The 27,598-nt window shown below is 37.2% G+C and overlaps 1 protein-coding gene across 1 annotated transcript in view; it reads right to left on the reverse strand.

Moving 5' to 3' along the window:
• The window catches only part of LOC150079264 (ATP-dependent translocase ABCB1-like), a 350,147-nt gene that overhangs the window by 140,704 nt on the left and 181,845 nt on the right, over positions 1–27,598 (reverse strand). The window contains exon 13 of the mRNA XM_090383010.1: positions 9,634–9,755. Coding sequence (XP_090239136.1) covers positions 9,634–9,755 — 122 coding nt within the window. The remainder of the gene's footprint in view (positions 1–9,633; positions 9,756–27,598) is intronic.

The following is a 27,598-nucleotide window of genomic DNA, read 5'->3' on the forward strand; positions in this document are numbered from 1 at the left end:
TGCCAATGGGATTCTTCATCTTTCTCAGAATAATCACCTCAGAGGGCATAAATTCAAATTGAGGAAGGACGGATGTCGGATAGATGTGCGGAAATTTGCCTTTGGCCAGCGGGTGGTTGGTTGGTGGAACCGACTTCCATCACTTGTTGTTGAAGTTGATAGCCTAAACAAATTTAAAGCTCAACTAAACAGGTATTTCGAACGAACGGAGGGGTGAAATGGGAGTGGGTGTTTTTTTTTTTTTTTTTTTTTTTTTTTGGCTGATGCTGAATAAGCTTGCTTTCTTGCATCATATGCCTCTGCTAATGCTAATGCTAATGCTAAATCATCCTATGATTGGCAGTATTTAAAAGCATTAAAAACTTGGTTGTAGAGAACCGATTTTTTTACTCCAAGGGGATGATGTGAAAGAAAATGTAGATATTGGCCTGTATTTGTTTTTTTCCTATAGATTTTCATCTTTAGCTTGTTATTTTGTTTAAATATGGTTAAGTTAAGAAAATTAATTGCATTATTAGTTTCTAGTTCTAAGGTGTATTTTAATCTGGGGTGTACTGAATTAAATCTGGTAAAAAGATTATTGATGGTTATGTTATGTTATGTTATTTGTAGTAGCATTAGCAACTAAGGCCATATGCTCCAGGGATATGCGGTGGTCATTCCCTGACCTTTCCGCATCCTCCGTATTTGGTGGTGACGGGCTCGAACCCCGGTCTAATCAAGAAGCGTGTGCTACGCACTGCTGCTCCTTCCCACCTGGCTATGGAGGCGCCTATTATTGATGGTGTTTTGGTCTCCGATTATTAGAACATCATCTGCATAATGGATGTAAAGTTTAATATTTGCTGGAAATGGTTGAAGAGTTTGATGTTCGACTGTGGCAAGGTAATTTCAGATAAAGGAGCTGAAATTCCTAGACCCATAGGGAGTCTGAAAATCTGTTTGTACACTTGGTCTTGAAAATAGAAGTGTCTAGCTTTGATTAGCACGGTAACAAGTTCCAAAATACTGCCAATGTTAAGTGAAGTCTGGCTGGCTAAGGTATTGTCTAAGGTTAAGAGGTCATGTAGGGCTCGTAAAGTGTAATCTAGGTCTACATTAGTATATAGGGACACTACATCAAAGGAAGCTAATAAATCATTTCTGGATAACACGATAGGGCTTATCTGTTCAAAGGTTTGACATGTGTTATAGATTTGGAATTTAGAAAATTTCATAAGGGGAGAAATGACCTTAACCAGAAAGGAAGATAAATTTGCAATGGTAGATTTACTATAGAAAACAATTGGACATAAAGGGTTGTCAGGTTTATGAAGCTTAATAATGCCAAACATATAGGGTAAGAATTGTTATGGATACCTATTTGTTGTAAAGTGTGTAAGTTAATTTCATGATTTTCTCGTAGCCTTCTAAGCAGAGTATCTAACTTGCTTTTTAGCTTTGAACTGGTGTAATTATTGTCAATTTTATAGGTTTGGGAGACGGAAAGAATTTGTTGTATTTTATTTATGTAGTAAATAAATAAAATTTATGTATTTTATTTACTACATAAATAAAATACAAGAAAATCTTTCCGGGGCAACCTATCAAGTCAGCCAAAAGCATTCCAAAAAATGGAACAGGCTTACTCAAGTATACCACAAACCTTACACACCTTCTGTTGTTAATGTTTCATCCCAAGAGTTCTCTCCCTCTGAACTCTCCAGCCTTGAGTATGGTTTCAATTTTGTAGTTAAAAGTAGACACTACCCTAAAGAAAATTGCATTACAGAACTACAAACTAAACTCAGGAACCACCCAGATAAAAACCGCATTTTCCATGAAAATAATGCTGTCATAAACACTTGTCTCACATCCCAGTCTAATATAACTAAACAGCAACAAATTAATACACATATGTTAAAAAATAATCCCAATATTATTATACAAAAAGCCAACAAAGGCGACAACATTGTTATTCTAGATAAACAGGACTATGTAAATAAAATAAAACAAATTCTTTCTGACTTCCAAACCTATAAAATTGACAACAATTACATCAGTACAAATCCTAAAAAACAAGTTAGATACCCTGCTTAGAAGGTTACGAGCAAATCATGAATTTAACTCTGTACACACTAAAGCATGTACAGAGAAGGGCAACAAGATTGGTGAGGGGAATGAAGGGATCCTCTTACCAAGAGAGGCTTAAGTTCTAAAAATTTGATTGGATACTATGATGTGGTCACAAACGTTATTTTGGTTTTTTTAGGAGCATTAGCAACTAAGGCCATATTGCTCCGGGGATATGCGGTGGTCATTCCCTGATCTTTCCGCATCCTCACACAAAGGTTATTTGGTTATTTTGGTTTTTTTAGGAGCATTAGCAACTAAGGCCATATTGCTCCGGGGATATGCGGTGGTCATTCCCTGATCTTTCCGCATCCTCCGTATTTGGTGGTCACAGGCTTGAACCCCGGTCTAATCAAGAAGCGCGTGCTATGCACTGCTGCTCCTGCCCACCTGGCTACGGAGGCGCTGTGGTTATTCCCTGCATACAGTTCACAAAGGAACTGTATGCAGGGAATAACTTTGTTATCATATATTTGGATCTTAGAAAGGCTTTTGATACTGTTACACATGGAAGGCTGCTGAACAAATTGGAGCAGTGTGGCACTGGAGGCAAATTGCTGCTATGGATAAAGGGATGGTTGAGTGGGAGAAGACAGAGAGTGGTAATCAATGGACACTGCTCATCTTGAACTAATGTTATTAGTGGAGTCCCTCAGGGTTCAGTGTTGGGTCCATTGTTGTTTTCTGTATTTATAAATGATATTGATGATGGTATATTAAGATTAATGTCCAAGTTTTCAGATGATAAGAAGGTTGAGCAGATGGGCTGAGAGGTGCAAATGAAGTTTAACATTGACAAATGTAAAGTACTACATATGGGAAGCAGTAATCCCAGAGTAACGTATCAACTCTGTGGTACTACACTGACAGTGGTAGAGAACGAAAAGGACCTGGGGGTAATTGTTCAGGCAGATATGAAGTTTTCTGAGCAGACGGTCTGCAAGGGTACCTCATGGTGTCTTGTCAATGATATACAGGAATTTTTCTAGCAGGGATAAGGAGGTGATTATCCCCTTGTATAAGGCAATGGTCAGGCCACACCTTGAGTACTGCATACAGGTCTGGAAGCCTCATTTTAGGAAGGCTGTGGTTCTATTAGAACAGGAGCTGCCAAGAAAAGCAAGCATTGATATTAGTGATTGGAACAAAAGGGTGCTCTTACCAGGAAAGACTTTAGTTCAGCAAATTGAAGCATCTGGAGACTAGGCACCTGCAAGAAGATCTGACTGAGGTGTTTAAGGCCTTTAATGGATTGAGTAAGTTCAATACTGATGGCAACCTTTGTCTACCTTAGACTACATACAGAAATAATGCCACAAATATGCATATGTTGAACACTAATGGTTTAACATAAACATTACTCAAGTAAATTTAGAGCAAAGGATTCATGTTATGAGAGTCATCAAACATCACTACACAAGTAGGGTATAGCTTCATATTCTACAAATATTAACACAGAAGAATCAGCAAAACACACAATGCACTTTTGTAAAACATGCATTGCTTAATTTTTGCTGGGAAATCTCTGCCTAATTATTGGCAATATACTATTAGTTTTTCAATTAATCAAATATTAGTTTTTTAATTATTTCAATTACAGCAGACTCTTGATTTACCGGGATCAGATTAACCAGGACACTTCAAGACTCCAAATTAAAAAAAAAAAAAAAAAACAACCAGAAATCATAAAATTCAGGTAATAACTAGAATAGTTATAAACAGATGTTTTGCAAGTCGTAAATAAGTGACAGAAGCGGCATTATAAGTCATCATTGGGAGATTAGTGTACCTATTATCTTGCAACCCCCACTGTTTTCACACCCGCAAACCAAATATTTAGTTTATTTTAGTGCGTTACGTCGATTGTTGTGTTCTGTCGCACCACAAAAGGACAAATTTTGTTTCGTTATTTATGTCAGGAATGTCGGAATTTTTTTTTATAGTAACTATTTTTTTTTTTTTTTTTTTTTTTGTTTAGAAATCGTGAAAATAGTGGGCAAATGCAAGAGATGTGCTTTCAATTTTTAAAAAAAAAACAAAAACTTCAAATTATTCATAAGTTTGAAAACAGTGCATCCGTTAATTAAATGTCTAAAGAACCATTATAATGTTGGCGACCAAACCATACGCAACATTGTAAAAAATAAAGGGAAGCTATTAGATTTAAAATCGCTATCATAAAAATAAATGCATGTCCAATAGCAGTAGTCGTGTATTGGACATGCAAGTAGTGAGTGGTAAGTTTTTTCGTTTTTTATCTATCACCATAAATTTTACGTAGGTTGCTGAAATTTTTCGATACAGTAAGTCCCCGACTTACATAGCTTCGGACTTATGTTACGTTATTTATATATTTTTTGTATGACTGATTGTTTGTTATTTGGTTTTTAGGAGCATTAGCAATTAAGACCATACTGCTCCGGGATATGCGGTGGTCATTCCCTGACCTTTCCGCATCCTCCATATTTGGTGGTCACGGGCTTGAACCCCAGTCTAATCAAGAAGTGTGAGCTATGCACTTCAGCTCTTGCCCACCTGGCTATGGAGGCGCCTTATATGACTGAAGATTGCAGTGAAGGGGAAACACATTTCACCATAATAACGTAAAAACCCACAGAATTCCAGCTATCGGTATTATCACAAATGCAATAAGATCGAGTTTAATACTCGTTTATAATTAGATGCACTAACAGAAAAGCCCAATGAACCAGAAAGTACAAATTGTTTTTATTTTTTTATAGCAGTGACCTCCAGAAATGTGCTTTAGTAAAATGTGAACTCACGTGGGGTGATAATAGTGAGTTTTCACCTTACCCCTGTGAAGTTCTTTTCAGAAAATTTAATTTTGACTGTTATCATGGTGCTGACTAAGAATAAGCAACAGCAGTACTAGTAAATCTATGAAGAAAAGGAAAGTGATCGAGTTGGATCAGAAAATTAAAATAATAAGGATGTATGAAAATGGCCAAACATCAACAAGTATCGCGGGGAATTCAGATTTGTCAGTGGCAACGACGAACAAGAAGCGATGAAGCGATCGGCAACAATGAGGTCAACTATATAACCAAGGCTATGAAATGCAAATCAATTTTTACAGTACAATAACATGCATTTTTGTTTCCTTTTCTTATGTGCCATTCTGGCTACTTCACTGCCATCCCCAGATAAAGTTTTTAATTGAACTAATTAAAAATATATAACTATTTTTTTTCATTCTTCTGAGGATATTATGTGGTTTTTGTAATTTTGCCATATCAGGGATATAGTAGCAATATTTTATTAGTCATTCCCAAGTTATGTAAAACTTGACTTACGTAAGAAGTCCTGGAACATATCTCTTACGTATGTCAGGGACTTAGTGTATTTTTGGATTAACCAGGAAATCGATTATCTGGAATTTTTTTTTTTTTTACCATCTATCCCAGAAAATCGAGAGTCTACTGTATTTCATTTATGAGTTCAAGGACTCAAAATATATTTTATGAGTCTTTGAACACTGGTAGCCACTTTAAAGAATGTTACTACACTAGCAAAGTCAATACACCAGCTTTCCTTAAGGAACTCAAAAATGAAAATGTTAGCTTTCATTTTAAATTTATTAAACTCTCAAAACACTATTGCAACCTAATAGTGCAAAGACATTTACTTGATTTGGAGAAACGTTACAGCCACCAAGAAAGTTAAGACTACATTATTTCAAACTTCATGGCATATTTTATTACAATAGCAACCATTTCATTCTCACAAACAGAAAGCCAAATTATGGGCTTTTTTTCTGTAATGGACAACATTAAACTGCTAACCAAGTATATAATTGTTGTTTGTTGTTTTGGTTTTTAGGAGCATTAGCAATTAAGGCCATATTGCTCCGGGATATGCGGTGGTCATTCTCTGACCTTTCCGCATCCTCTGTATTTGGTGGTGATGGGCTCGAACCCCGGTCTAATCAAGGAGCGTGTGCAATGCACTGCTGCTCCTTCCCACCTCGCTATGGAGGAGCCTTAGATAATTGTGGGCCATCACTTAGCTAACTGACTGTTAGATCTAAAGAGTAAACATTTAACAAAATTACAACCATAAAAACAACTTAAGGCTCATATTCACCCTTTAAGACAAGTTAAACTGCTGTCTTTTAATCTTTTATCACAACCAAATAAGTGTAAATTCTGTAATGAAGGATAAATAACAAACAATAAGAAGGAAGTCCTATATTTTAGATTTAAGATCACTGAAAAAGACAAGACATTTTCCTCTGCATAGGTAAGTACATCTTTCCTTGATCTACATAGCAAACAAGTAATCCAAATGTGAAACCCTCTCTCCATTAGGTAAATATAAATATTAACTTTCTTTACCATTTTAATAGCTAGTTTGTTTTTCATTAACACTTCATTTAAAAAAAAAAAAGTATTAATTCCATGTCAAAGCTTGCAGTTTTAAGTTTCTGGTTATGCTTCAAATTATTAATTTGTTACTACAAATTATTACTAAATTATTACCATTACTAGTTGCTCATACAGCTTAACAGTATGAGAAATTATTAATGGTACAGGAGTGGTGTATTAACCTTGTTTTATTTAGCCTTTAATAAATAAGCTTATGCTCCACATATACAAATTTCACCAGATACCATATGTTCTACATGCGAAGGCATCAAAATTGTTTCAGCATTAAATTATAATTTTATTAACTGCTTATGGAATCTACAAATTTAATTATAAATGCAGATTTTCCATTTTCATTCATGAAACAAACATGTTGCAAGAGCAAGCATAACAAGTCATATTTATTGTTGCTTCTTTGGCCATGCTTAACAGACATATGGGTTTAATGCTTTTACAAACAACACAACATATACACTGAGTGATCACTGAATTATGACTACCCCTATGAAAATTGAATGCAACCTGTTGACCATGTGAGGTACGAGAGTGTGCAGTTAGTCGACCTACGTAGCATAGATAAGGTGTCAGTGGTTCAGTACATAGTAAAATTCTGAGCGTGATGAGTAAAAGGAAGGAGTTTGATAAAGGACGAGCTAGTGCCTTGATTTCCCAAATGGCTGAACTGGTGGGGTGTTCGAGAGCCACTGTAGTTAAAGTGTACCAGGACTGGCATCAAAATGGTCAAACAACGACCCGATGCAAAACTGCAAAGGTCAGTGAAAGGTTGATGTTAGAGGTGAGCGCTGGGTCTGATGACTCGTACAGGCGAACAGGCACAGCACTGTTCAAGAGTTGACAAACCAATACAACATGAGCCAACCTGGAACAATATCTGGCATGACCATGCGTCGCACACTCACACGTATGGGCTTTACCAGCAGACGACCCCTACGGCATCCTCTCCTAACCAAGGTTCACTGGCATAAAAGACTAGCCCGGTGCAAAGAGCATGCAAGTTGGATGTTAGAAGACCGGAAGAAGGTGTGCTGGTCGGATGAGTCACGTTATTTATTCCACACTGTGAATGGTTGTGTATGGATTTGGCGTCAACAACATGAGGCTCTTGATCTATCATGCATGGTATCAAAAGTGCAGGCCAGTGGAGGCAGTTGTATAGTGTGGGGCATGTTTCACTGGCAGGAACTTGGACCCCTGGTGCATGTGGAACAATGTAGTAGTGGCATGTGAAGAAAGAAAGCAAGTGTATGAGCTTATGCAGCATCAGCCAAAAAAAAAAAATCACACCATTCCCTTCAAATGCCTGTCCAGTTCCTCCTTATATTTATTCAACCTATCAACTTCCACAACGACAGATGGAAGTTTGTTCCAGCAATTAACCACTCGCTGGCTAAAGGTAAATTTCCGCACATCTATTCTACATCTGTCCTTTCTTAATTTGAATTTATGCCCCCTTCGTAATCTGAACAAGTGGAAGGCGGGTTTGAGCCCGTCACCACCAAATATGGAGGATGCAGAAAGGTCAGGAATGACCACCACATATTCACGGAGCAATATGGCCTTAGTTGCTAATGCTCCAAAAAACCAAATAACAAACAACAAGAGGAAGGATCCCATCAGACTTCAGTGTGCTCAACCCATTCAAGGTGTATCACTGGTCTCCTCTATCGTAAACTGCTTGCTAGCTGTGTACACCCCGCTATGTTACACTTTTTCCTGAATGGCGATGGTGTCTTCCAAGATGACAATGCGCCGAGCCAGCGGGCACTTGTTGTGCTTTTTTTGATTTTTGATTTGGTAGTTGTTGGCGCATCGGCTTCTGTGGCCATATTGCACCTCCCAAGGTTTTTGCAGTACTTTGATCCAAGCCCGAGGTGGGAATCGAACTTGCGACCTTTGGGTTGCCGGGCAGGTACTTTACCCACTCGGCTAGCCCGGTCGGCACTTGTTGTGCAGGAATGGTTTGAGGAACACAGTTCCGACTTCCAGCATATCAATTGGCCTCCGAACTCAACAAAAGCAGTCCCATAGAGCACTTTTGGGACACCATGGAAAGGCATATCAGGTGTCTGGATAAACCAATCACCTCTATACCTGCAATTCTGACCGCATTACACACAGCTTAAATGGCCATACCTCCCGATGCATCGGACATCTTGTTGAATCAATGCCACATTGGATAGCTGCTGTACTGAGGGTAAAAGGAGGCCCTACGAAGTATTAGGTACGTGGTCATAATTCAGTGATCACTCAGGGTACACATTATGGGTTATATGAAATATAAAATAAAAACTTAGTCAAGTTTTATGACAAGTAGTGTAGTCAAGTTTTATGACAAAATTCATAGTACGTAACTGTTTTGATAGCAGTCCAAGTCCATTCTTCTTTAGATTTACGATTGAACAATTAAGTTAACTAGCAAAAAAAAATAACTTACCATAGCAAATATTGAATAACTTGATGGTAAATTAAATTTTCTACAAAACAAATACTTAGACAGCAAATTAATAACAAACCCTAAAAATAGGGCTGTAAATCATATATAAAAAGACTCGAGAAAACTGGCAGGTGAATGGGAAACAATAATAGGGAAACTGCTGAAAGTAGACAACCAATGAGAGTGGCTGCCTATTTTCATAATGCTTTTAGAAAACAATTTGGAAATGGTTTGCCAGTGATGGTAAACCTTTTCCAGACTGTGTACCAAAAATTATTTGAACAAAAATAACAATTTTCATGTGCAATGGGGGGAAACTAAAATTAGTAAATAATCTCTATTGATATTGTAAAAAAGGTAAAAAATACCTTAAAGTTTCTAATGACAACTTGTTGCTGCATAATTCTGTGTGCAATTACACATATTTTTCGCTGTTAGATTTGGCTGACAGGTACTAACAAAATTTTTTCAAATAAAAAATATTTTTATAGTATTAATTATTTGTGAGTGGCTGCATGCCACTCATGAATAGCATCCCTATGTATGCCACTCATAGCATACTTGCCATTGGTTTGCCATTGCTGGTTTAACATTATGCTCTATCAAAACATTTCAGAAGTGGAAGTATTTGTGTTCCAAAAAGTATTTTTATCTTGAGAGGAAAGTTCAAATCTTGCCTACCTGCTCTACTTCACTTTCTAATCTAATAAGCTGACTGCTCCAATCAGAAGTTGATGATCTGCGGTTAATATGTTTTTGTTTTTTTAGTGACCTCTCAAGTTGATCTACTGATAATGAATTTTCTATAAAATTAAAAATATATATATATTATAATTTAAAGAATTCATTAAAATTAACACTGAAAAAAAATCAAGTTTTAATATGCAAAGGAATTTTCAAAATATCTGGTCATGGAACTGTTATATCTTTTGAATTGTATGTAAAAATACATTTTTCTATACAGTTTAAACTCTGCAGTCCAGTAAACATTGAAGAAGGAAGCCAAATACTTTTTACCAATATCAACAAAGCCACACAGCTATTACAATTTCTTGAAGTATAATGCAGGAATCAAAGGGCATTCCTTACACACACAGAAAACAAAAAAACAATAGTTTGAAAGATAATAAACACTACTCTGTGTGATGTATAAACTAAATTTAATGCATGGTGGGTGTTTCTCCTGAAATTTTTTTACAAGGAAAGGACAGCTGAAAACCAGCACAACACTAAACTTAGTCCATGTGGGGGGAACAATTAATACAGCTACCACGGCGATACTAATCGCACCCATTAAAATGAGGTGTAAATATCAGAAAGAAATATCAATCTTGTGCCATTTGCAAGCTGAGAGACTTAACTGCTACTTCCTCTAAACATCAATGGTAGCTAATTTAGTGACACCCCATCCAGACATAGGGCTTCTAAAGACCATCATGCGCTATAGCCAGAAGACCAATAGAGGATTCCCCAGCCAGGTTCTGGAAACACTCATTACTAAGAGGATGACCAATAGTACCTTATACAAGGAAGACACTGATACTTCAGTGTCTTCTTCCTTGGGGACCTACTGATGGCCTCCTACCAGCTGGAGTTCCAGGTTGCCCATTCACTGGGTGCTGATCCACTGCCTTAGCATGTTCCATTACTTGACTGAATCATCTCTTTCTCTGTTGAGCATCTTTATCAGGAGACACATCACTCCTAGGCAATGCTTCTCTCCACAAAGAGAACCTTCAATTTTAGTAACAGCTCTCTCTCTCTCTCTCTTTCTGACACCGAAGAACAGGTCCTCTGCAGAGGCCTCCATTTTGTCCCAGTTCCCGAGAAGGAACATGCACTCAAGATGCTAGTACATTTGGGCATGCACATCCACCAGCAAACTCAAGGAAAATATCATCGCCATTAACAATCTTCAGGCCATCACCCAGTTCTCCTCTGCCAGCCTAGGGACAAGAACAACCTGAATCTCACTGCCAGATAATCCAAAGCCCTATAGTCAGTATGGAAGGCCAACTCCAACCACATTAGTAAGGCTAACAAAGGTAGAGGGTTGTCATTCTTGACATAGATGATTTCCAATCTCCTATAAGACTCCAGCACATAAAAGAAAATTAAGTGAGATCACATTAAATCTCTAGAGAAGAGGATCAAGGGTGAAGGGAGAAGAGGATGAAGGAGCTCCCTTGTGTAACAGCCAGATAATCCCAACTTTAAAACCTTCCCATAAAGTACATCTCATTATCTGGAGCCATATTTCCCCCTCCCCACACCTCTGCTTAAGAACACCAAATGGGCTATGACACATACACTTTTACAGATGGACGGCATTTGGTGAGCACACAAGCAGAGTTTACGGCTTATGTTTGAGGGAAATGTTTGTGACTTATGGTCACAACATTCTCCTCAATGATGCCTTAGCTCCCACCTCGACACCACCCTCAAAAGAAAACAACCAAGGCTTTGTAGATCTCATGACCTACTTCCAGTTCTAAGGACATCATCCTCTAACTCAAGGCCTCAGCATGAGGAGCCTCCTGTCACCCTTGTTTACAGAAAAGATGGCAAAGAACAGGAGTAAGTTCAGGAGCACAAGTTTTGAGTACAAGTGGAGAAATATCATCAGAACCTGGAGCTTTCTTTGCATCAAGATTCATCAAAATCCTTCTGACATCCTTTTGACGGAAGATCACAGAAGGCATTGAATGGAGCACGTTGGGAACGGGGGAGATGTGTTTTACCAAGATCATTAATACGAGTTAGAAGGAAAATGGGATGCTAGCAGATCAGCTTTACCCTTGGCTGAAGGGACAACAGAACCATTTGGTTTTGACAAAGTTGGGAGCAGAGATGGGCAAAAGTTGCAGCCAATAGCTTTGGCAAGAGACCAGAATGCTTGGCTACCATTAGGACAAGATGCAAGTTTTCTATTCTTATCCTGTTCAAAATCTAGTTTGGACTGATTAATAACTGCTTTACAATTGTTGCGGGTTTTGGTGTAGGCAACAAATGAAAGTAAACAACTGGAAACAAGCCAATTACGATATGCAACGTTCTTCTCTTGAACAGCCTTAGCATATTTATTGGAAAACTAAGGTTTAGATAAAGGACAAGATTTTAAAGTGGAGTGTGGAATAAAGGATTCCATTCCTACAAGAATAATTTCACTGACACGATCTGAGCAAACGTTGACATCAGAAGTTTTGAAACAGTAATCTGACCAAGGAAAAGAAGAAAAGAAATTTCGCAGGTCATCCCATTTTGCATTCTTGTAATGCCAAGCAATACGAGGTTGGGAATAGCCATGAGATAAAGACTCCATTGGAGAAGAGACAATCACCATGTTGTGATCTGAGGTGCCTAAAGGACCACTCACTTTGACCGTGTACTTACAAGGGTTGTTTGTGAGAAAAAGATCAAGCGTGTTGGCTGTATGGTTAGGATTGTCCGGTATCCTTGTAGATAAATGAACAATCTGTGCAAGGTCATTAGTAATTGCAAAAGCCTCAGCATCTCGTACAGCTGGGTCAGTGTGACTAGAAAACGGAAGCCAGCTGGAGTTGTGAACATTAAAATAACCAAGGAAAATTACCTCACTCTTAGGAAAGTTGGACTGTAGAAAGTCAAGTTGCAAAGAGAGGAAGTCAAAGAGCTCCAAGTGATTAGTGGAGTTGGGAGAATGGTAGAGACAACAGATGAATATGACAGAATGAGGTAGAGAGATTTTAAGTCAGAGAAGATCGAAAGGAGGAGATTCCAAATTACCATGTCTCTGACAGGGAATATTGGAATAGACATACGCACAAGTACCACCTTTAAGGCAAAAGGAATCATACAGTAAATAATTTGGACAACTGAGATGAGCAGTAGTTGAATCAACCAATAACTGAGATTCTGTCAGAAAAAGTACATTGGGTTTGGCAGACTGCAAGTGGAAATGGACATCATTAAAATTAGAATTGAGACCACGTATATTTGTGAAATGAACTAGGAAGTGTTTGGGAGGTTTAGATCTTTTCGCAGATAAGCTTACTCTATTAGTTTGACAATTCATCGTGTATTCAATAGTAAGAAAAAGTGGGGGGGGGCATGCTGTATGAAGTAACGAAATTTTTGGATATGGCGTACACATGGTAAGAATATTATTATTTATTATTATTAGACATGTGGTGCAAGGAAGCCTGGCGCTTACGCTGCAACAGCCAAAAAAAAAAAAAAAAAAAAGAATTTCCCGAGTTAGAGGGAGTTAGAGAGACAGTCAGAAGTAGAAAGGAATTACCAAGAAAGAGAAGAATGATGATATCCAGCTTAGGACCCTGGGTTTGCCAAGCCCATACTCACCAGATGTGAGCCCCTGGGGTTCTACCCAGATCCTTGACATAACGTGTTCTCGAAAATGCCCCCGCATACACATTATTTGGACTCACTCCAGTCACTATCTGGCAGAGTGGAGGTAGCAAGATTATACACTAGCTGATCTGGAAGCCTCCTAAAGAGTTACCAATAGGTTCAGTCCAGTATACTAACTAGCGGCTGGCCTGCGAACACCATTTTAGAGCTGTACCCTCGAAATGTAAGGAAGATTGGATCTCGCCATGATGTTCATCATAACCTCAAAAATAGTCAGTCATACTGCATGATGGAAGAAGTGGGGAAGATTTAACCGGAATAGCCCTGGAGACTAAACATAGGTTCCACCACTTCAAGCATCCAATAAGCAAAGTGGTGGGATTTCACCAGTTGATGAGAGTCATTAGCATTAGCATTAGTAGAGGCATTTGATGCAAGAAAGCAAGCTTATGCAGCATCAGAGAAAAAAAAAAAAAAAAACCACTTCCACTTCATCCCTCTGTTCGTTCAAAATACCTGTCCAGCTGAGCCTTAAACTTATTTAGGCTATCAACTTCCACGACAAGGGATGGAAGTCTGTTCCACCAACCAACCACCCGCTGGCTAAAGGCAAATTTCCGCACGTCTATCCTACATCTGTCTTTCCTCAATTTGAATTTATACCCTCTCAGGTGATTATTCTGAGCGAGAGGAAGAATCCCATCAGCATTGAGCATGCTCAAACCATTCAAGGCCTTATACACCTCTATCAGATCACCTCGCTGGTGCCTAGTCTCCAGACACTGTAATTTGCAAAACTTAAGCCTTTCTTCGTAAGAGCACCCCTTTGTTCCATTCACTAATCTTGTTGCCCTTCTCTGTACTCGTTCCAGCAGCTCTACATCCTTCTTGAAATGAGGCCTCCAGACCTGTATACAGTACTCTAGGTGTGGCCTGATCATTGCCTTATACAAGGGAATAATCACCTCCTTATCCCTGCTAGACCATGAGCTACTCTTGCAGCCCGCCTGCACTCTCAGAGAACTTCATATCTGCCTGCACAACCACCACCAGGTCCCTTTCATTCTCTACCACTGTCAGTGTAGTACCACAGATTTTATACGTTGCTCTGGGGTTGCTGTTTCCCATGTGTAGTACTTTACATTTGTCAATGTTAAACTTCATTTGCCACCTCTCAGCCCATCTGCTCAACCTTTCCAGATCCTGTTGCAACAGCATAGTGTCAGTAGTGTCCTTGACAACCCTGCCTACCTTTGTATCATCTGCAAACTTCGACATTAAGCTTGATATACCCTCATCAATATCATTTATGAATACAGAAAACAATAATGGACCCAACACTGAGCCCTGAGGGACTCCACTAATAACGTTGGGCCGACCGGGCTAGCCGAGTGGGTAAAGTACCTGCCCGGCAACCCAAGGTCGCGGGTTCGATTCCCGCCTCGGGCTTGGATCAAAGTACTGCAAAAACCTTGGGAGGTGCAATATGGCCATAGAAGCCGATGCGCCAACAACTACCAAATCAAAAAAAAAAAAAAAAAAAAAAAAACTAATAACGTTAGTCCACGACGAGCAGTGTCCATTGATTACCACTCTCTGTCTTCTCCCCCTCAGCCACCCCTTTATCCACAGCAGCAATTTGCCTCCAATGCCACACTGCTCCAATTTGTGCAGCAGTCTTCCATGTGCAACAGTATCAAAAGCCTTTCTAAGATCCAAATATATAATATCAAAGTTATTCCCTGCATCCAGTTCCTTTGTGACTGCATCATAGTATCCAATCAAATTGGTCAGGCAAGGCTTGCCCTTAACAAAACCATGCTGTGTCCCAGCTATAACTGAAGTCTTGTCTAGATGATCCTGCAGTGCTTCTTTAACCGGTGCCTTCTTTAATTTTCCTGGAACAGAAGTTAAACTCACAGGTCTATCATTACTTGTGTCAGCCTTTGATCCTCCTTTGTGAATTGGGGTCACATTTGCACATCTCCAGTCTATGGGTACCTCCCTGAGTCCAAGGAAGCTCTCATAATTATGGCTAAGGGTTTGCTTACTTCCTTTGCTGCCTCCTTTAATATAACTGGATAGATCCCATCCACCCCGGGCGCCTTTCTTGTGTTTATCTTCAACAATTTCTCCTCCACTTTACTCTCAGTTATTACAAGATTCTCATCTTCCTCCATGTGGTGTGGGTGCCACACCTCGACCCCTGTTTACCTTGGTTCACACCTGGGTGGTCACCCACAATGTGCTTGTGCATGGAGGTTATACCCAGTATTACTAACAGTCCCACCTTCGTGAAGGTGCAAGCAGAGGATTTGGCTGGCACAGACCATCCGGACCTCACCGAAATTGGGTCCACTTGACTCAAATGCCACCCGAATATCAGTCGCATCAGCGTCTTAGACTCCCAGGTAGCAAGTACAGCTTGTCTGGATATATCTGAGAGAATGTCTGTGACGACATCAAGGACCAATGAACTCACTGGAACAGTTGTTCATTATCCAGAGTGCAAACGTCAAACCTGATTCAACTACATAACTTGCATTTGTACATACCACAACCAGAACAATTTCTGAACTGACATGCCCAAATTCCTAACTCAATCCAACTAGACATAAGTCTATTTAAATACAGTTGTCCAATCTCTGCTTTTCTTCACTTTAGAAATATATGGGTAAGGTGAGCATTAGCATACTCCCAAATATAAACAATAATTTTTATGCAAAAATGTTTTGACTGATTTGTTAATTATTTTGTACATGAGTTCCTCGGCAGCAAGTTTTTAAATGCACGTGGGCTCTGTGGAGAGAATTTCTTCGTAGAATTTTGAAGTTTTGTAAAAATGAAAATCATGTACCGAATGCTTTTAAATATTAATTTAAAAGCATTATGTTCTTATTTTGACTTGACTGTCCCACATAGTTAAATACTGTCAAAAATTAAATCAAAGTTAAAAATAAAACTGTGACAAAAATCATAAAAAAAAATCGTGAAAAATAAAAAAGTGCACTGTTACTTTTTTTATGCAATAATATATTCTCTGTATCTATTTATACATCACCTGATTCAATATTATCAACTTCTAAAATCCACAAATTTATTGAACCACAAATTTTGTAAGACCAGCTAACAGATAAGTTAGTTGGCTTAATTTTCTAAATTATCTTAGGAATGTTGCTTCAACACTACCCTCTTTTTATCCCCCCCCTATATATTTTTCTATTATTGTTATTTTATTTGGTTGAGTTCTTTTTCACTCTACTGGTTTGCCATGTTACTGAAAAACACCCTATTTTAGCTTATTATAAGCAACATGTAGTGGATTGTGCTTTTCTGGTACCACTGATGTTAGCTTTTCTACTATTTTTTCTTATTTATTTTAATATATTTTTTCTTATTTATTTTAATATATTTTTTCTTATTTATTTTAATATATTTTTTCTTATTTTTAATATATATTTTGATTAATTTTTATCTCTTTATTTAATTTTGGATTAATTGGATCATATTTCCATGGGGGTAGGTGACGATGTGCTAACGCTGCGTTCGTACCACCATCTATAGCCTAATTTGCTTCTATATATTTTCAGTTCAACTATTGTTTTGTCAGTGGTGTGGTTTGGCCATGCGAGCACTAGGCTTTCTGTTTTATTATTTTTTGCTGCATAAGGACTACCACTATGGAAATCTATTGCATCGGTGGTCTGATCTTAGTATTATTCCATCGTTGCATGGATTTGTTTAGCGTTTGAAATACAGTGATTCCCTGACTATTATTGGCCTCATGGTCCTCTGTCGAGATCGGGCATAATGGTCAGTCTATTTTATTTCATTTCATTTTATTAATTATTATTTTCAATTTATTTGGACATGTAATGTTGCTAGTCTACATTTTCACCTTAGTGAGATTTCACATAATTCGGAAACGGGTGCCATCAAGGGGGAGCCGCTAAATTTCTTTTAATTGGCTTAATTTTCTAAATTATCTTAGGAACGTTGCTTCAACACTACCCTCTTCATTATCCCACCCACTATATATTTTTCTGTTATTGTTATTTTTGTTATTTTATTTGGTTGAGTTCTTTTTCACTCTACTGGTTTGCCATGCTGCTGGAAAATATCCTATTTTAGCTTATTATAAGCAACATGTAGCGGATTGTGCTTTTCTGCTGCCTCTGATGTTAGCTTTTCTACTATTTTTTCTTATTTACTTTAATAAATTTTTTCTTATTTATTTTAATAAATTTTTTCTTATTTTTAATATATATATTTTTTGATTAATTTTTATCTCTTTATTTAATTTTGGATTAATGGGATTTTGCACGCACACACGCACGCGCGCACGCACACACACACACACACACACACACACACACACACACACACACACACACACACACACGCACACACACACACACACACACACACACACACACACACACACACACACACACACACACACACATTGTTGAAGACTCACTTTAGAAACAAAAATAAAATAAACATCAAATAAAGATTTCTAAACATTCACATAATTTTATATATATAAAAACATGCAAGTAAACGTACATAAACAAAACAATACTCATTGACTTTCTAAGTATATACTCAACAAACGTCTTTTTACCAAATAACAGAAATTCTGTTGAAACTTTTATAGAAACTATTGATTAACCCTTTCAGCAGTACATTATTTTGTAAATCCCCATACATATGGGGGTGTACAAAATAATGTACCCCCCTGCTTTTAAAACAGTTTCTATTCAATGTGGAATATATTTAAATAAATCTTGAACTCTCTTAAGAGGAAAATTGGACCATTCTTCATGGAGGAACATTTCAAGCTCCTTGGGTGATGAAGGTGGAGGAAATCTGCTTCTCACTCTCTCCTCTCCAAATATGCTCACAGTAGCTTAATAATGTTTAATCTAGTAATTGTGCAGGCTATGGGAGATGTTTAGCCTTAGTTTCATGCTCCTCAAACCAAGATTGTATACATCTGGCTATGTATTGAAGAATCATTATCTTGAAACATGGCATCATTTGTGGGAAACAATGTTTGCACCATGGGATGGACCTGGTCACTCAGAATACTAAGGAAATCAGTGGCAATAATTTGTCTATTTGGTGTGACTATAGGGCCTAAAGAATACCAATAGACTGTTGCCCAGACCAAAGTTGATCCTCTGCAGTGTTTGACAGTCAGCAGAAGACAGTCAGGATTATGTGCTTTCTTTGGCATTTGCCAAACATAAACTCTCCCTGATGTTTGAAAAAATGAACTTGATTCATCTACAAATATAGCATGTTTCCAATCATCAAGTGACCAGTTTTTGTGCTACTTACACTACTGAATCCTCTTTCTAGCATTACCATCAGACTTGCATTAAATTCTGCAGTTATTTCTGAGGCAGCAGTTTTATGTTTTAGGGCTACAATCCTTTTCACTGTCTGGTGGCCTCTTTCAGTTGGCTTCGATTCATTCTATCAGATTTTGTTTTTACATAATTGGTGAATGCAGACATCGCTTTTGATACAGCAGCTCTGAATAGATTAAACAAATCAGCAGTTTTGGTCACCGATGCTTCTGCTAAATGTGCATCAACAATTTGGCCTCTTTGGAATTCAGACAAGTTGGTCATTTCCTTCATGTACCTTTTTATATCACATCTAAATAAATAAGCTTATAACATCTTTCCTTCCTTCTTTCCTTCATAGTACTACCTGCAAGAAACAAAAAAAAAAATCATTGCATGTTCATAAATATGTCATAAAGCCATTACAAAAACTACTATGTTCATATCAGGTGTTTCCATTATTTTTCCACTCCCTGTAGATCTATGTTTTGGAGGTCACTTCAAACAATATGTCTATTAATGTAAGAATTGTCTTAATTTTTATTCTGGTATGGGGTGCTATCTCTTATTTTTGTTTATAATTAGTTGCATACAGTTTGAAATAAGTGGCATCATGAAAATAGCTTTGAAAATGGAAAAGATTTCACCTGTTGACCTCAGTTGTCCAAGCTGGGCTTACAAATGTAAAATTAAAGCATTTGTGGAGTTTAGGTCTGGAATGTGATAAAACCACATCAAGTAACACATAAATAGATGTAAAGACTATTAACACATCAAAAAAAAAAAGTAATGATAGGTTTTATTTACAATTTTTTTCCCTTTTAAATCTAATTTGATTTTTTGACAATAATTTTACTCCAGTATTAATGTAATTATTGGACATTAATATTTTAAGGCATTCATATTCATTCATGCATTCATTTATATATATTTATAAGTTTTCATTTTTACAAAATTTCAAAATTCCATTAAAAACTCACTTCACAGAGCATGCTGTTATCAGAAATTCACTTTACGGAATCCACCCACCTGGGGCAACTAATTTCTGACACATTTAAGAGAGGAGGGTGGCCAACAAATTAAACTGTGAATACAAAACTCAAAATGTAACATTTTCGGTATTAATTGCACAGCACAACCTCGTAAAACCTGGTAACATTGGGATTTGCCTTTGAAGGAATATTTTGGATCTCAAAATTTTATATGTGCTGATTTACTACCAGTGATGATCTATACAATTTACTACCAGTTTAGGAAGTACATATGTACATATTTACTACCAGTTATGAAGTACATATATACTTGCTAATTGGTAGTAAGTTGTACAGATCATCAGCTGCTATAGAAAGATTATGTAAAGGTCCAACAGAGTGGCAAAGAAATGCTGTCACTATGATCATACTTCTTTTTTCAAAGAAATAACATGATGGTTATTTCACTCCTTTCCACAAAGAAGATATATATTCAAAAAACTAACACTCCAGCTTAGAAAGGTAATTTATTATACTGAATGGTTTCCATAATACTGTCAATATCAATAACATTGTAACTATGAAGTTGGTTCGTAACATATTTAACATAATAGCAAATAGCATTTCATTTTAAATATTCTTTTAGTAGCGTGGTTCACAGTATGTCAAGAACTGGAAATTGGCAAAATAATGAGCACTTAGACCTGTGTGGAGTGTAGTCTACCCTTAATTTCTTAAAGAATTACACTTTATTCTCATACTTTTTGTGGTATTTCCTGTACCACTTCTTAAGTTCCTGTAAAGACAGCAGAACTGGTAAATTATAGTGATATTATTTACATAGTTGTTAATTTTGATTACACATTTCTTATTTACTAAAGTTAAGGTTTAGTCTTGAATTAGTTAAAAAATTTAATCCCAGGGACTCACATCTGGTGAGAATGGGCTTGGCACACTCAGAGTCCTGAGCTGGATATCATCATTCTTCTCTTTCTTGGTGATCCCCTTCTACTTGTCTCTCTCTCTGAGCCCAACTCAATTTTTTTTGGCTGGTGCAGCAAAAGCCTCAGGCTTCCATGCAACATATGGCTAATTATAATAATAAATAGCTATTAGCAAACATCAGGTAAAGAATTAAGTTGAAAAGTTTTAAATAATTTTACATTAGTTATTAATTTGGTTAATAAGATTAATAATAAATCAATTTAAGTAAATGGATAACTATGAAACCACGAATACTGTAATGCTGTCATTATAATACCATCAGCCTCGCATAACAAGACAATGGTTTACAATTCATTATATTTATGTTCTGTATTGTACTATTAAACTAAGAAAGATTGGAATTAAAACTCCAGTTAAGGTCCCCTGGGGCCAATGTTATGTTAGTTCATCACTGAAGGTGACAGTATTTACAGTGCAAGTAAGGTTTGGATGTTGTTGGATTAGACATCTGTTTGGTGGCTACTTTAATACTCTGTTTTTTAAAATATTTATGTGGTTATTGTCTATCTTAGTTTCAGTTAATATCATTTGTTATTTCTGATAACAAAGGATCCTTTGTATAGTTTGCATTTTCTGTATCTGTCAGTGGTTAGGAATAAGGTGTTGTTGGAATCCCATTGGTGATCCTCACACCAGGTGTGGAAAGCTAGATCCGATTTTGTTATCTGGCTGTGGGTGATGACGTATTTATGTTCCTTAATTATTTTGAACAAACTTCTATTGGTTTGTCTAATATTTGGACAAACCAGAAGAAGACTTCTTTTCTCATTATTTCAAAAGAATTAAAGAATATAAATAAAACATAGCCCATGGTCAAATAACAAAATCGGATGGAGCTTTCCACACCTAGTGTAAAAATCACCAATGGGATTTCAAGAACACTTTTGTCCTAACCGCAAAACAGATAAAGAAAACACAAATTATACAAAGAATCCTTCATTATCAGCATAACAATGATATTACCTGAAACAAAGGCAAGCAAACAGACAATAATTCACCTTCCATTCCCCTTCTAACATAATCATGAACCCACCCACACAATTAAGATACTCACAAAGATTAGTTGCCAAACAGATATCTACTCCAACAACATCAAAATCTTTACTCATATTCTAAAGACCCACACCCTAAGCAATAAACTAACTTAACATTGGTCCAGGAGACCTTAACTGGAATTTTAATTCCAAACTTTCTTAGTTTAAGAGTACAGTAGAGAACATATTGACTGGAACTTATGGATTGGTCACTCACACACTAGTCAGACTTTTGTGGATTTATTGGATGATTGTTTTCTGCAGCAGCATGTTCGAGAGGCAACCAGAGAGAGTAATACTCTTGATCTGGTTATCAGCAGTGATCATTCATGTATTAAGAATTTGCAGATAAAGGAACACTAGGTGTCAGTGATCACAGTGTACTGATGTGGGATTTACTTAAAGATTTAATTACCATCAGGGGTAAAGAAAAGGGCTTTTGCTTCCGTAAAGGTGAGTACAGTGGTCTCAGACAGTTTTTAAATTCTGTACAGTGGGATCAACTGATGATATTACCAACAGTAAATTCTAAGTAGGAAGCATTCAAGGAATTAATCGTGGATGCCACTAAAAGTTTCATACCTATTAAGAAATATTGTTCAAGGTTTAGGCCTAAATGGTTATCAAATGAACTAATGAGATTAATAACAGAGAAGAAAAATGCATGGGAGGCATATAAATAATCAAGCTCGACTCTCAGAAGTCTATGGCAGATATAAGTTAGTCTGTAATCAGGTCACAAAGGAGGTTAGGCAGGCGAAGGCAGATTACGAGAAATCCTTGGCAAAAGCTGCTAAGAAAAACAGCAAGGATTTCTTTACTTATATAAACTCTAAAAGGAAGGGGATGAATCTGATTGGTCCACTTGACATCGATGGTTCAACTGTTGATGATCCTGCTCAGATAGCAAACAAACTGAATGAGTATTTTGCATCTACATTCACACATGAGGAATTATTAAGGTTTGAAAATGGCAGAAGGTTATCAAATTGCAGCAGGGTACTTAATGATTTTGTAATAACTGAGAGCAAAGTGGAGGAGAAATTGTTGAAGTTAAACATAAGAAAAGCACCTGGGGTGGATGGGATCTATTCAGTTATATTAAAGGAGGCGGCAAAGCAACTAAGCAAACCCTTAGCCATAATTATGAGAGCATCCTTAGACTCAGGGGAGGTTCCCATGGACTGAAGATGTGCAAATGTATCCCCAATTCACAAAGGGGGATTGAAGGGTGATATGAGTAATTACAGACCAGTTAGTTTAACTTCTTCTGGGTAAAATAATGGAGTCACTGGTTAAAGATGCATTGCAGGATCATCTAGACAAGACTGCAGCAATAATTCAGACACAGCATGGGTTTGTTAAGGGAAAGTCTTGTCTGACAAATTTGATTGGTTATTATGATGTGGTTACAAAGCAAAGGGATGAAAAAAATAATTTTGATATCATATACTTGGATTTCAGGAAAGCTTTTGACACTGTTGCACATGGAAGACTATTGTACAAATTGGAGCAGAATGGTATTAAGGGTAAGTTGCTACAATGGATAAAAGGATGGTTAAGTGGGAGAAGAGAGAGGGTGGTAATCAATGGGTGCTACTCTTCATGGACTAATGTTATTAGTGGAGTCCCACAGGATTTGGTGTTGGGTCCACTGTTGTTTTGTATATTTATCAATGATATTGATGAAGGTATGTCAGGCTTAGTGTTGAAGTTTGCAGATGATACAAAGGTTGGCAGGGTTGTTAATGACAGTAATGGCAGTGTGCTACTGCAACAGGATCTAGATAATTTGGGCAGATGGGCTAAGAAGTGGCAACTAAAGTTTAACCTTGACAAATGCAAAGTACTGCATAGAGTAGAAGGGTAGAAGGCTGAATAGGGTAGAAGTAACCCGAGAGAAAAGTACCAACTGTGTGGTACTACACTTAAGGTGGTAGAAAATGAAAAAGACCTGGGACTAATTGTGCAGTCAGATATGAAGTTTTCTGAGCAATGTAGACAGGATGCCAGGGCAGGTCATGGGGTTTTGTCAATGATATATAGGAATTTTGCTAGCAGGGAAAAGGAGGTGATTATCCCTCTGTATAAGGCAATGGTCAGGCCACACCTTGAGTACTGCATACAGGTCTGGAGGCCTCATTTTAGGAAGGATGTCAATTTGCTTGAGCGTGTACAGAGAAGGGCAACAAGATTGGTGAGGGAGAATGAAGGGATCCTCTTACCAAGAGATTCTTAAGTTCTGCAAATTGCAGCGGCTGGAGACTAGGCACCTGCGCGGTGACCTGATTGAGGTGTATAAGGCCTTGAATGGGGTGAGCAAGCTGAATTCTGATGGGATCCTTCCACTTGTTCAGATTACGAACCTAAGGGGGCATAAATTCAAATTAAGAAAAGACAGAGGTAGAATAGATGTGTGGAAATTTGCCTTTAGCCAGCAGGTGGTTAATTGCTGGAAGAAACTTCCATCTGTCGTTGTGGAAGTTGATAGGTTGAATAAATTTAAGGAGGAACTGGACAGGCATTTGGAGGGAATGGTGTGATTTTTTTTTTTGGCTGATGCTACATAGGCTCATACACTTGCTTTCTTGCATCACATGCCACTACTACTACATATAAATATAATAAATTGTAAACTATTGTCTTGGTACGTGAGGTTGATAGTATCGTAAGGACAGCATTACAGAAGCATAAGTATTCATAGTTATCCATTCACTTAATGTTAATTGATTTATTATTAATCTTATTAACCAAATTAAAAACTAATTTAAAATTATTTAAATCGTTTAAAATTTAATTTTTTACCTGTAATTTGCTAATAGTTATTTGTTAACTAATTCAAGACTAAACCTTAACAAATAAGAAATGTTTAGTCAAATTAACGGGTAATAATGTGTAATCAAAATTAAACAACTTTATGTAAATCATATCACCATTTATCAGTTCTGCTGTCTTTCCGGTCACTAAAGAAGGTAATGTAAAGAAGGTATAGGTAATGTCTGAGAATAATCTGTAACTTAAACCTGCATGGAGTGTAATCTGCCTTTAAGAAACTAAAAGAAGCTTATGCTCCATGCAGGTTTAAGTGCTCATTATTTCACCAGTTTCCTGTTCTTGATATACCTATTCACTATGCTGCTAAAAGAATATTTAAGGGAGAAATAGCATATTTCTGATAGTGCTAAAGTAGACTGTTTGAAATAGTTTGACGAATTTTTAAGGGGAGACCATGTGAGTGTTGAACAACCACTCACACACAGAGCTTCCAGGCTTTGAAGAGAAGACCATGTGAGTGTTGAACAACCACTCACACACAGAGCTTCCAGGCTTTGAAGAGAACTTACTCAATACTACATTGTTGCTTGCTATGTACCTCATTCTTTGCATTTTCTGTATGATACTCAAAATTTTTAAAGTGGATTGTTTGAAATGGCCTGATGAATTTTTAAGGAGAGACTGTGTAAGTGTTCAATGACCACTCACACAGAGCTTCCAGGCTTTGAAGAGAACTTAATCAGTAGTTCTACTGATTGTTGCTACATCTACACTGTTGCTTGCTGTGTACCTCATTCTTTGCATTTTCTGTATGATACTCAAACTTTTATCTGTATGATAATGTCAGTACAATATTGTAAATATACAGCAGTTCTAAAAGTTGGCTGGGACTGTCAAGAAAAAAAAAAGACTACCTCCACTTAAAATTGGCTAACTCAAATGTGAGTTAAATATGCTATTATAAATTTCTCCATTCTAGGATGGGGCTCGAACCCAGTTCTTTCCAAATGGGTTGTGACTAAACCATTAATACTGCCATGGAAGTTAAAAAAAAAAAAAGAGAGAGACATCTTCTGCTATTTAATATATTGATTGTTCACATTATGATCATGTTGTAGTTATTGTGAGAAGTTTTCAAAATGTAAACAAACTGCAACAAATCAAATTAGTGATTGAACATTAAGAAGTTTACTGTATCTGAAATGAACAGCATGCACAAAAGAAAACTAAGAAATCACTTACAAACATTCAATACATAGAAATTAAAAATGAATCAAAAGATTAAAAACCTTGGTTGAAAGTTATAATAATTCATTACCTGTGATTTATTCCTAGGCCTTCTATAAATTCCAAGAATTTTTTTAGGCATCAGAATTATGAATAACCTAAAACTAATACTGTTAATTATTAGCAGGAGGTGTGTCCAGAGAAAACCTCAAGAGAATTGAGGCCACTCTTATCCTGTTATCATGCAAATGGACAGTGAGATCCCAATGCCAACAATGCCAATAACACAAGTGTGGTGTGGAAAGGACTTCAAATGGCACATGTCAAAACAATAACACTGACACACATTAACATTAAAAATAGTTCTCCACCCTACTCTGCTTATGGTAATTAAAGTCCTAGATGGTCATATGTAAGCATGCATTTGGTAATCATGTCATTCCCGCTCCTTGATAACGATGTGAAAAGTGTTTGTCTTACTTTGGAGAATTTTAATGTGTGTCAACATTATTGTTTGATGTGTGCCACTGGAAGTCCTTTCCACACCTGTGTTGTTATTGGCAATATTGGTGCTAGGCTCTCACTGTCTGTATGTGTGATAATAGGGTAAGCATGGCCTCAATTCTCTTGAAGTTTTCTCCATGGTACATCTCTTATTAGGCACCTCTGTAGCCAGGTGGGAAGGAGCAGCAGTGCGTAGCACACGCTTCTTGATTACACCAGGGTTCGAGCCCGTCACCACCAAATACGGAGGATGCGGAAAGGTCAAGGATTGACCACCGCATATTCTCGGAGCAATATGGCCTTAGTTGCTAATGCTCCTAAAAACCAAAACAACATCTCTTATTAATAACAAGCATATTAGTTTTACATTATTCATAATTCAGACATTTAGAAAAGACCTTGGAATAAACCACAGGTAATGAATTATTACAATAAAATAAAATAAAGAAAACATCACATCAAATGAATCTGCATGAAATTAAGTTAAAATTAATACACACACTGATGTATAAATATAGTGCAAATGCATCAGAAATACATAGCTATATCTGAATAAATCAGAATATTGGTAAAAACGGCATCGTTTTAAGTTATATCTCATATTGTGAATACCTTCACAACGAGTTGCTATGATATTGCACTACTTCGAATAAGTAACGCTTCACCTAAGGAGAAGACTAATGTTACTTATTCTCAGATGGATGCCACCACCCAGACGGCACCGTTTCAGAGCTATTTGGCCCTTCTTCGGTGGGTGGGTGGGTAGGTACCCGAGTGATGCAACGATGGCAAAACAGTTATGAAGTATAACTCCACAATATGAGAGATGCCTGATGGTGTATCATGTATTTAGACTCAAGCGTTTAGGGCATAAGCCTCAAGCTATGAGGCTATATCTGAATAAATCAGAATATTGGTAAAAACGGCATCGTTTTAAGTTATATCTCATATTGTGAATACCTTCACAACGAGTTGCTATGAGGCTTATGTCAAGCTATGAGGCTTATGCCCTAAACGCTTGAGTCTAAATACATGATACACCATCAGGCATCTCTCATATTGTGGAGTTATACTTCATAACTGTTTTGCCATCGTTGCATCACTCGGGTACCTACCCACCCACCGAAGAAGGGCCAAATAGCTCTGAAACGGTGCCGTCTGGGTGGTGGTATCCATCTGAGAATAAGTAACATTAGTCTTCTCCTTAGGTGAAGCGTTACTTATTCGAAGTAGTGCAATATCATAGCAACTCGTTGTGAAGGTATTCACAATATGAGATATAACTTAAAACGATGCCGTTTTTACCAATATTCTGATTTATTCAGATATAGCTATGTATTTCTGATGCATTTGCACTATATTTATACATAGTCTAGACTCCTTCATAGCTTGAGGCTTATGCCCTAAACGCTTGAGTACACAC

The sequence above is a fragment of the Mastigoproctus giganteus genome, chromosome 10 (genome assembly GCF_048544385.1).
Source record: "Mastigoproctus giganteus isolate SK-2022 chromosome 10, ASM4854438v1, whole genome shotgun sequence".
Lineage (NCBI taxonomy): Eukaryota > Metazoa > Arthropoda > Arachnida > Uropygi > Thelyphonidae > Mastigoproctus > Mastigoproctus giganteus.